Source organism: Globicephala melas, chromosome 1, assembly GCF_963455315.2.
Source record: "Globicephala melas chromosome 1, mGloMel1.2, whole genome shotgun sequence".
NCBI lineage: Eukaryota > Metazoa > Chordata > Mammalia > Artiodactyla > Delphinidae > Globicephala > Globicephala melas.
The window spans coordinates 106,482,420-106,494,640 of record NC_083314.1 but is presented as its reverse complement, the minus strand read 5'-3'; the positions used below and the strand labels follow the sequence as shown (position 1 = coordinate 106,494,640).

Below are 12,221 nucleotides of genomic sequence, written 5' to 3'. Positions count from 1 at the left end.
CAGACAAATAAATACTCAATAAATAAAAAGGGGGATGGTAGAAAGTCAGGGACCTTTGGTTGAAGGAATTTAACATATTTACCTATATGTATTTACCATTTAAGTTCATATGCTTTTCTATTAAAAAATGTAGTAAAGGTGTCACAAAATAGATTTAACTTCCTCTAGATAATCCTCACTACGTTCATGTGATTACTCAGCTAAGAACTACACCCTCCACTTCATGATGTGGAAACTATAGAACTGAAAAGTTGTGAAATTTTTTCAAGGGCATAATGAACCAGATGCACAAATGAACAAAACTCAGCTCTGTCCTAATGCCTCAAGCCTCATGCTGTTCCCAAAGGAACATGATTTTATTCTCAAGAAAAAGAAAACAATAAAAATATAAAAATAAGAGTACTGTATATGTTAATTCAACTTTCAGTGGCTGAGAAACTGAATAGCTAGCTGTATAACAGTCTTAGATTAAAATATTTTATTTTAACTTCACCTAAAACAATTTCAAGGTTGAAGCACCTAATGGTAGAGGAAGTATTAAAAACATAAGGTGAGGCATTTAGGCAATAGAGAACAGAAGAAAGCATGACACGAGTAACCTGAAGGCCTTTTTTTTTTAAAGCTGGTCAAATTGAAACAGTATGGTGAGGGACAACTAACAAGAAAATTCATAAAGAAATTCATAAAGAGAATAAATACTAATACCAAGACAATGTTTAAAACACCAGCGTACCCGGTTCCCAAGTTTTAAATTTATTTATCTCAAATATAATACTATAATCAATAAAGATTTCTACTTAATCATTATTTTATATAGAAATAGCCTACTAAAATACCAGTATGCCCCCAAATTCTTTTGAAATGCTTAAAACCTGCATTTACCTTAATTTGGTAATAGATAATGATGCACACATTCAGGAAGGCAGAAACACCAAATGTTTCCCATTAACAGAAGCATAACTATTTGTAAAACTAATCTTAACTCAGCCAATCTGAAAGCTCTTGTACTATGGTGCCAAAAAAAGTCACAACCACACCTGTGGAGAACAGTGAGAACCAAATGAGTCACAGTCTAAAAGTCTGCCATGAAATCGAATAAATAAATAAATAGCTAGACAGTTTTAGTTAAGAAAAAACATTTAAAATATCTCAATAAACTTATTTTGAGTACAGAGTCTGGAAAGATTTTTTTTTTTTCTCTTACATAAAGGGTTACAAAGAGGTATAACTCTGGCCTGGGTTGAATTCTAGACTGGGTGGCTCTACTGTTACTCAAGGCACAGTTACTACTGGTGGAGCTGCTACAAAGACTCAGAACGTTCCGTTTTACTCCTGTACTCTTCATATCATGGGCTGTCAATCATGCTTCCAACTTGCAGTACATCACTCATTGCAGAATAACGATTCACACATGCTATTTCCAAACAAAAATGTAAGATTTACTTGCCCCATGACGCTTTCTTCTCAACTTTTAAAATAACTGATAAAAGCACCAGCTGAGCATGAATTCCCATCCTAAAATAATCTATCAATAGCTTTAAGCCTTTTAAGGTAAGCGGTAGAGAAATACTGTCCTCTGAATGCAGACAACACTGCAAACCCACGCGAGGCATTGATTTGTAGTTGTTTTTCCACTGGGGTGATGGATTTGCGCTCAGCTACTCACGGTGTCTACTAGGTCCCCCTGGTGACCAACAGTACATGAAGACAGTAGTAGGGTTCGAAGACACAGACTGGCAGCGGAACAGAGGGTGGAACGGGAAATCATGAAAAATTAACACGCCAACAGTACACATGACATGACTGAAAATTACGTTTGCATTGTTGGGGTATCTGAGATCGGCCAAGACACTGTCCCCTTCCTTTTAAAACGCAAACATCCATCCGCCTCGCTTGGGCTTCGGAGCCCTACCTCCCATTTAAATCACGGGTGTGACGGAGAGACCGAACCAAGGGGTTCAGCCCGAGGCACATGCCGCTTCTCCAGGGTTTGGGGAAAACACTGACGTGACAAATTACCATAATTTTCTAAAATATGGAGGAATGACACACCACCTTTCCTACCACCTACTGAAGACTCAGGACAGAGTCGAGAACAGCCGCACTGAGGGGCCCACCACGGAGGGGGGAGGAGAGCACCGGCCCAGGGAGAAGACGGCGGCACGTCCCGAGCCCAGACTGCGGAGCCCCGAACGCGAGGGGCGTAGGGTCGCACCCGGGTCACGTCCCGGGGCTCTCGGGATGAGAGGGGCGCGAGGGCGAGCCCGGGCCGGCCGACATGCGGGGGGCGGCGGGACAGCGGCTGGGGCTGCGGCGCCCGGGCGGCGGGGGAGGGCGCGCCGCCAGGTGCCGGACGGCAGGGGGCAGCGGGGTTCGGGCGGGCGCCGGACCCAGGGAGGGAGGAGGGAGGCGGGCGAGTCCCGCGCAGAGAGAGGGCGCGCGGCGGGCTCGCCGCCGGCCTACCTGGAGGTAACAGGGTTTCCTTAGCCAGGCCCCCGGACAGAGACTCCTCGCCATGGTAATCACACATCGCCCCGCCGCGCCGCAGTCAGAGGCGGACCCGAGCGCTGGCGACCCGGCTCCCCGCCTTCCCCCGCCCCCAGCTCGGCCGGGCCCGCCCACTCCTCCGCCCCCGCGGCGGCGCGCGCCGCGTTTCCCCCGGCCCTGCTGCGGTGACTGCAGCCGGCTGCCCGAGGCCCGGCCTCCTTCTCTCCTCGCCGGGCTGCCGCGGCTGTCAGAGCCGCCGCCGTCTCCGGCATAAAGGGGAGTCGCGCCTCGCCTCGGCCGACACAAATCCAACTGCGCCTCGCGCTTAAAGGGGAGGCGTGCGGAGGAGGGGTGGGGCGCCGCGGAAGAGGAGGTGTCGCACGCTCGGCGCCAGAAGGGGCTGGTCGAGCCGGGTGAGGGCTTGCGCCCCGCGGACGGGAGAGCGCTCAGACGTCGCCGACCTGAGTGCCTGTTCCCGGCTTCCCGCTCCCAACGCTGCGCGTCCCCACCCCGCCCGGAGGGTCTGACGCTCCCTTTGGACTCTGCTCCTTCAGGCCGGACGTGTCTGGGCGGGTTGCGTGGAAATTCAAGGGAAGCTTGGGGCTCCTTCCCGGGGGACCGGCTTTTTCTCCTTGGAGCATGGTGGTCCGTTTGGCCGCGGGAGGCGCCGGCGGGCGCATCCCCTGAGCGAACGCAGACGGGGCTCCCCTCTGCTGAAGTCAACGTGCCCGCCAAATACAGTTCTCTAACGGCCTTCAACTTTTTTCCTGAGTACTTTTTAGCAAGTCTGACCTTTTGGGTCTGTATTGTTTTCAGACAGCTTCAGAGTTTTCCTGGCCCCACCCAGGAACACTGAGTCAAAAGAAAAAAGAAAAATATTACTGAGTTAAATACAGTACTGAAGACAGGAGACCTAGGACGTGGCATAGCTACTCAGTTAAGGCTACATAGCACAGGGTGTGGTGTCTTTCTTTTGACAGTGAAGTCCAAATAAGGGAAAAAACAGCCACCCTAGCGGGAGAACAGCTGTTGATCCTAGTAACTTGTAATGGAGGAAGATATGTTTTTGCTTCTTTTTACCCGGTATACCACCTTTTCACGTGACACCAACAAAGTTTAGGTGGCCACTTAGAACTCATTCGGGCCTGTTGCTCTGACAAGAGGTTTCCCCAGAAGCAAACCTTTACTCACTATTACTGTGGTTTTTACCTAAGCTTTCTTTGTTCTAGTGCTTTCCGTTTATGAAGAGATGCTTTCTTGTCCGCCCCCACCCCTCCCCGTCCAAGCACAGACACAGGTTTAAAACCTGTGTGGTATTTTATTACCACGTATAAAACTCAGAGGAAAACATAGGAAGACCACTCTTTGACATAAATCACAGCAAGATTTTTTTGATCCACCTCCTAGAGTAATAGAAATGAAAACAAAAATAAATGAGACTTAATGAAACTTAAAAGCTTTTGCCCAGCAAAGGCACATAAAGAAGATGAAAAGACAACCCTCAGATTGGGAGAAAATATTTGCAAACGAATCAATGGACAAAGGATTAATCTCCAAAATATATAAACAGCTCATGCAGCTCAATATTCAAAAAACAACCCAATCCAAAACTGAGCAGAAGACCTAAAAAGACATTTCTCCAAAGAAGACATACAGATGGCCAAGAAGCACATGAAAAGCTGCTCAGCATCACTAATTATTAGAGAAACGCAAATCAAAACTGCAATGAGGTATCACCTCACACCAGTTAGAATGGGCATCATCAGAAAATCTACGAACAACAAATGCTGGAGAGGGTGTGGAGAAAAGGGAGCCCTCTTGCACTGTTGGTGAGAATGTAGGTTGATACAGCCACTATGGAGAACAGTATGGAGGTTCCTTAAAAAACTAAAAATAGAATTACCATATGACCCAGCAATCCCACTACTGGGCATATACCCAGAGAAAACCATAATTCAGAAAGACACATGCACCCCAGTGCTCATTGCAGCACTATTTAGAATAGCCAGATCATGGAAGCAACCTAAATGCCCATCGACAGATGAATGGTTAAAGAAGATGTGGTACCTATATACGGTGGAATATTACTCAGCCAGAAAAAGGAACAAAATTGGGTCATTTGTAGAGACGTGGATGGACCTAGAGACTCATAGAGTGAAGTAGGTCAGAAAGAGAAAAACAAATATCGTCTATTAGTGCATATATGTGGAATCTAGAAAAATGGTACAGATGAACCAGTCTGCAAGGCAGATATAGAGACATAGATGTAGAGGACAAACGTATGGACACCAAGGGGGGAAAGCAGCAGGGGTGGGTGCTGGTGGTGTGATGAATTGGGCAATTGGGATTGACATGTATACACTGATGTGTATAAAATAAGTAACTAATAAGAACCTGCTGTATAAAAAATAAAAATTAAATTAAATTTTAAAAAACACTGTGTGGTATTTTATTGCTGACAAATAAACCCGTTTTTCATTGATTTTCAGTCTGGGTTAAGAGACTAAGGTAATTTCTAAGTATGATAAGTATGGTTTAATTCGTTCTTTCATTCATTCAATAAATAAATATTAATTGAGCACCCAGACATTGTTCTAGTTGATTGGTTATATACTTGAGCAAGATACAAAAACCCCAGGGCTTGTGGATATTACATAAGTATAAGTAATAAATAATAAGTAATAAATGTAATAAACAAGAAAATCAAATAGGATAATAAAGCTGATAGGTGATATGTAAAAAAGAAAACAAACCAATGGAGATGAGGAAGACTAAAGGTAGAGTTGCTTTGGGGAGAAAGATCAGGAATTCAATTTTGGACTTTGTTACATTTGAGATATCTATTAGAAATTCAAGTGGAGACCTTGAGTAAGCAGTTGTACATATGAGTCCGGGGTTAAGAAGGGTGGTCCAAGCTAGGGATATATGAGAGATAGCTGCATTTTTTTTAAAGATGAGAGTTATGTTTTATTCGGTCCCGTTACTGAGGACTGCAGCCCAGAAGACAGACAGCTCTGAGGAACTGTACCAAAGAGGTAAAGGAGGAGCCCAGATATATAGGTGTTTTTACCAGTTCAGTAGTATGATCTAAAAGTCATCAGAAACTTATATTTGTCAAAAAGTGGAGAGGTGTCAGCATTTAAATGATATTTAAAGCCACAAAACTAGACAAGATCACCAAGGGAGTGAGTATAAATAGAAGAGAAGCAAGGAGGAAACCTTGCAACTTCAAGGCAGGAGAGTGGAGGAGCCAGCAAAGGAGGCTGAGAAGGAGCAGCCAGTGAAGTAGGTGAGCCAAGAATGAGATGCCTGGAAGCCAAGTGAATATAATGTTATCAAGAAGGTGTGAGTGCTCAGTATGTGAGTGAGGACTGAGAATTGACTATTGGATTTGGTGCCATGGAGTCACTGGTAATATTTCAGTGGAGCAAAAGGGGAAAAATTTGATTGGAATGGATTTAAGAAAAAAATGGGAGGAGAGGAATTGGAGATAGCTAATATTATAGGCAATTCTTTTGAGAAGTTTTACTGCAAAAGGGAGCCCCAAGATGGTGGTGGGGAGCCCACTACCACAGTAACTGGTGGTGGAAGTGGAGCCAAAAGTGGGTTGGCCAAAAAATTGGGAGAAATATTTGTTTTTGATGAGAATGATCTAGAAGAGAAGGAAAATTTTACGAAGGGGCAAGAAGGGAGAATTGCTGGAGCAGTGTCCTTGAGAAAGAAAGAGTTTAGAACCTAGCACACAAATGAAAGGATTATCTATAGACAGGAGCACAGTCTGTTCATCTATGGAAACTGGCAGGCAGGTGGTAGAAGTGGTGGTGGGAATCTGTGGAAGTTCTCTTCTGACTGTTTCAGTTTTCTCAGAGACATAGGAAGTCAGGTCATCAGCGGGGAGGAGATTCAGAAGAGCAAGGGAAGGTGAAGAGAGAAGCGAAGGTGCGAAATAGTCATCCAGGGGAATGGAAAGATGAATAGACTAGGAAAAAAATATCATATGCTTGCTGAGTGTCATTAAGGGCCCACTTGAGTTCATGGTCATAAATTTAAGTGGGATAAGTCAGTGTGCTTGTGCTTTTTTTCCTCCAGCAATAATTGACTGCCAGGGTGCAGGCTCAAAGTAGGCTTAGAATTCTATGTAATCAGGTTTTACCAAGGAAATAAGAGCAAGGAGAGAGGACCAAGGAAGTCAAGGATGTAAGTAAGGGAGTGATTATGATTCACCGTGGAGTTTAAAATGAGGGAAGAGTAGATATGGAGAGATTAAGGACAGAAAAAGGTGGTAGGATCAGTGAATTGCCAGTCCTTGTGGGGTTGAGGGACTGTAGGAGTCAGAGAACAAGGGGGAATGATCTGAAAAGATAGGTATAACATAAAGGGTCTAGCTCCATTTTTGATACTCAATGACAGCTATCAAGCCCCACCACTTCTCTTTTCTCTGTGCCCCACATCTGGGAAAACTGATAAGAAAGCCCAGGTGCTTGCTCCTTTGGTGTCAGTGGGAAGTTCAAATTATGCAAGACCCAGTCCATGTGAAGGACCATTCACCCTGGCCCCATCCACTCCCAACCACCATAAACCCTAAGAAAGTCTCCTTTCTCTGCTCCCTCAAGCCATATTCAGACCAATTTGGAGCCTGCCCTGCTCTCCCCAGAAAGCTTCTTTATGTATGCAACAAACTTTTTCATACTCTGAAAAAGTTGGTATATGTGTAGCATCATCAGTCTTGACATCCAAAACAAAATTTAAGTAGAGGAATCTATCTCACTTCTGCAGAGTGACCACAACAATGTGGTAGTTAGAATGGGATGCATAAAATTAAGATTACGAAGAAGTGATGAAGTCTAGGGTGGAATCTGAAAATGGCAGTGAATGGCTGAGGAGTGTGGAATACAGTGGCACTAGAAGAGAGTCAAAGAGAGAGTATCATGAGGATTATCTATGTATATATTAAAAACAACAAGATTTAGGACAAGGGAGATGCTGGATAGGATGCCAGTAGTCAAAAGCTAAAGTCCTTGAGAAATAAGGCAGAGTGATCTATGAGCAGGTAGGGGACTACCACAATGAGGAGAGTGATAACATCAGAGGACATGAGTTAAAAAAACAAATACTGGGTAGGGGGAAGAATTAGATAGGAGGTGGGGAGAATAACCTGAGAGAAACAATGAAGAGCAAAGAGGATCCCTCTCCCACCTCCAAGTCCAGTGGTACAAGGGCTCTGGGAAGGCTGCAGGGACAACAGCATCCACCAGGGGTGAACCAGGTTTGCTTTAGAACAGGAAGGTGAAGGAAATATTCAGAGAAGAGACTGAGGATACAAAGGTTTTTGATGAAGATGGACTGTGAATTCCAGAGGACACAGTGGAAGAGTCTCAGAAATTGGGGAGTGTGGTAAAGGGATTCAAAATAGGTGATGTGAAGAGCTTTGAGTGAGTTAGGGGGTGGGAGACAAAGAGTGACCCGAGAGTCTGGGACTTCTTATGGTAAAGGTTATAAACACCGATAACAAGGACAAAGTTTCAACCAAATGAAAAGAAATGATTGTTCATTTTCCATATAGAGTCAACAAAGATTAAGTGTAGTTAACATTTTCTTATTTGAAAGGGGAAAATTAGTTTAGATTATTTTCATTTCTCACTTGGGTAGTTTATCTTGTCATCCCATGTAGAACAGCAGCTACCCCAAGGTCCATCCTGGGAAACTTGTAGGTGGGTTTGATGAGCTCTCATACCACTGTACTTGCACTTTTGGCTTTAAATCTATCTATGTGAGTCCCAAGATGGGTCCAAGCAGGTTGACCTGTAGCAAATTTGGATAAGAAACCTTCTACCTCTTGACCTTGCTCTCCTTCCCACACTCATTACAGTGGCCCTATGAATTCTTGATGTCCTATGCTGGACCTACCTTACAAACATATAAATTTACCTGTTTACCTAGCACTCATGCTTACGGAACTTAAAAGTTTGTTTTTCTAAATAAAAGCTAGCTAATCCAAAACTAATTGTTGTGTAGCTGATCCGTATTGTTGTGTTCAGAGGTGCTAATTTGTGGCCTCTCAGTCCTCATGTATAACATAACTTTGGTCTTACAGAGCCAACGGAGCAGCTCCAGTGATTTCAAATATAGGAAAAATCAAGATCAATGGTCTTTGGACTTTTTCGTTTACATACTCCCAAAAGAATTTTGAAAAATACATGCATATCTTCCTCATTTTTATGTCAGCATATGAATTTTTTCTCATAAAATTAAACAATTGTAAAGGAAGTTATTTCCAGCATTATGTTCTAAATATTGGCATTTAAAAATAAATTAGTTACACAATTCTTAAGTATGTCCAGTTGAATATAAATACCATCTTGATTTAATATAATTGAAAGAGTATCACCCATTTGAAGAGTAAATGAAACATTGTTTCTTTAGCTATCAGAAATGTAACAATTGTTCCCTTTTCTTCTTCTTGAACTTTAATAATTCCACTTCCCTTATAGCATTTTTTCCTATTATGTATTTTATGCATTCTAATCTATTTTTCAACTGACCACATTTCTCTGCAATAAAAAAGACATTTTAATGCCTTTTACTTTCATTTTAAAATTTATTTTAATTTTTGAACATGTAATACTTTCACCTAGTTCAAAAATAAAACCTAAACAAAAACATACATTGAGAAGTCTTATTCCCACACTCTTGCCTTTCTACTTTGTCCCTACCCACATAGATAATCACTTTTATTAATTTTTATTGTATTCTTCCAGTGCCAGTGTTCCTTTATAAATAGAAGCAAAATTGAATGTATTTTAAAAATTGAATATATATTTCATCCCCCTTTTATTACATAAAAGATGGATTACTTTATTATATATATTTTTTTAACTGCAGAATGACAATCTACTATTTATTTATTTATTTGGCTGTGCCAGGTTTTTTTAAGTTCTGGCATGCGGGAGTTTTAGTTGTGGCATGCGGGATCTAGTTCCCTGACCAGGGATTGAACCCGGGCCCCCTGCATTGGAAGCGCGGAGTCTCAACCACTGGACCACCAGGAAAGTCCCTCTACTAATTAGTATTACTGAAAATATACCGATTAGATCAATATCAAATCACACTTCTAATAAGTCTTTCTTTCCCTTTTCTCTGGATAGTGGGGTTGGATCACAGAACTCAACTTACATTCTTCAAGGACATTTCGGAAAGCTAGATGCTTTTAGTTCTTTGCATTCAACTCCAATGAGAGCAGAGGTTGCAAATGGCAGCCCTGGGCAGACACATTTTGTTTGACTGGTCCAACATTTACAGATCAGGACATTTTACATAAAGTTCCAAATTTTTGACTCTTGAAAATCAGATCATCAGCTAACCAAGGCTTTCATTCACTCAGCAACAATGAGCTGGCACTGAGTACCACATCCTCCTCCTTGAGGGGGCCCAGGTGATGCAGTTTGCCATGGTCCCCCTCACTCTTCAATTTTCCTGCCCCAGCCCCCAGAACTTATTTATTTTTCCAGTCTGGTCCCTGTAGGCATTTGACTTTATGACCTCTGAGTTAACCACAGAGTGATTTGGGAAAGTAGACCCAACCAGGAGCATCTTTGAAGCTTCAAAATGGGAAACAAGAAAGGAACTAGTGAAGAGTATAAGAGGACATTAGGCTCTGGATTAATAATGCAATTAAAAAAGAACCCATGTTTCACCGGAACTTCCCTAGAGAAAAGAATAGACAAATGAATTACTTACGCAAACTGTTTAGCCTGTATCCACTAGATGGCTTAGGGTAGAGGTTAGGCAAGGCGGAGACTGAGTTTGTACTCCAGGAAAAATGAAGTCTGTTGTGTTTTAGGCATGAGAACATAGACGAAAATGAGAGACAGGGCTCTGTTTTATCTTCTTTGAAAAGGCAAATTGGATATTGGAATAAAAAAATACAATGGTTCTCTCATTTTCCACTACCACCACCACCAAGTATTATGAACCTTTTATGTCCAAAATGTTATGAAATGATGTTAAGAGTATGGAACACAGAAACTTTTTTTTTTTAATTTATTTTTGGCTGCGCTGGGTCTTTGTTGCTGCACACAGGGTTTCTCTAGTGGCGGTGAGCGGGAGCTACTCCTTGCGGCGCGCAGGCTTCTCATTGCGGTGCCTTCTCTTGTTGCGGAGCACGGGCTCTAGGGCACGCAGGCTTCAGTAGTTGTGGCTCACAGGCTCTAGAGTGCAGGCTCAGTAGCTGTAGCTCATGGGCTTAGTTGCTCCACGGCATGTGGAATCTTCTCAGACCAGGGCTCAAACCCGTGTCCCCTGCATTGGCAGGTGGATTCTTAATCACTGCAGTGCCAGGGAAGCTTTGGAACACAGAAACTTAAGATGAAATAGAGCAAGTATTTTGTGTATCTGGTTTTTATATGGAATGCTTCAGAAAAGAAAAAAGGGAATAATTAGAATTCTAGGTCATTGTTATGTCTCTAATACCTAGCACAGTACCTGGCATATAGAAGGTAATTCATAAATATTTGTTGAAAGAATGAATAAATGAAGCTGCCAGGAGAATATAAGGTATAAGAATAGAATAGATTTTAAAGAAGTTTTTAACTTGAAAGCAACATTCAGAATCTGAAACAGAATCATTTATTCCATTCCTTATTCTTATCTGTACATTCACTGAGACATTTTGGGGGAATAGTTCCTCAGGAAAAAGAATAGCCTATAGGGGCTTCCTTGGTGGCTCACCGGTTAAGAATCTGCCTGCCAATGCAGGGGACACAGGTTTGAGCCCTGGTCTGGGAAGATCCCACATGCCGCAGAGCACCTAGGCCCATGAGCCATGGCCGCTGAGCCTGTGCTCTAGAGCCCGTGAGCCACAACTACTGAGCTCAGGTGCCACAAACACTGAAGCCAACGCACCTAGAGCCTGTGCTCCGCAACAAGAGAAGCCACTGCAATGAGAAGCCTGCGCACCGCAAGGAAGAGTAGCCCCCACTTGCCGCAACTAGAGAAAGCCCGCACGCAGCAACGAAGACCCAACGCAGCCAAAAATAAATAAATTAATTAATTTTTAAAAAAGTGCAGAGGAAACAGATATGAGTGGAGGATGAGAGTAGAATGGACTTAAAAAAAAAAAAGAATAGCCTATAATAATTTGGTGCTAGGATTTTGTCTTACTTGACACATAATACTAAAATTCTGGAAATTGAAATCCCCCCTAATGAAAAGGTTGCAATAAAAGACCTGTATTGAGAACTCACAATGACTGTAGCAAGTGTGTCAAAAATGATTATATAAAACCTGTCACATGGGAGTTATTGAAGGAATTACCTTATTAGGGTGAATTATGGTCTTCAGCAGGATATGAACTTGTCCTGAGACTGAGAATATTTTCAGCCTCTGACAGTAGTCTCAGGGTTTCATACAGACAAACTCTTAATGTCATAGTATTCAAACAGCATTCCACAATATGGTTTGACTACCCTCTTAATTTGGTTTATGGGATATGCCATGCTCTCTAAAGGGGAAAATTGCATAGAGACATAACGCAGCAAGAGATGACCTGGTAGCACTGCCAGAACACAGTTCATTGGGTGATTTGTAGTGTTTCTTTCCTTCTGAAGACCAGTCCTAAATATTTCCCAATTCTCTTGAACACAAGAATAACCACCCTAATCCAGGAAACAGCCGATTCACTCAGATGATAGCAGAGCTCTTAGAGGACCCATCTGTTTCCTTGCTGATTACCCCAA

General features: G+C 42.7%; 1 protein-coding gene across 1 annotated transcript in view; it reads right to left on the bottom strand.

Moving 5' to 3' along the window:
• The window catches only part of DIPK1A (divergent protein kinase domain 1A), a 118,475-nt gene extending 115,857 nt beyond the window's left edge, over nt 1–2,618 (bottom strand). Inside the window, exon 1 of the mRNA XM_030868676.2 lies at nt 2,464–2,618. Within this exon, the coding sequence (XP_030724536.1) occupies nt 2,464–2,517 (54 nt within the window). The 5' untranslated portion in view covers nt 2,518–2,618. The remainder of the gene's footprint in view (nt 1–2,463) is intronic.
• Between the last annotated feature and the right edge of the window lie 9,603 nt (nt 2,619–12,221).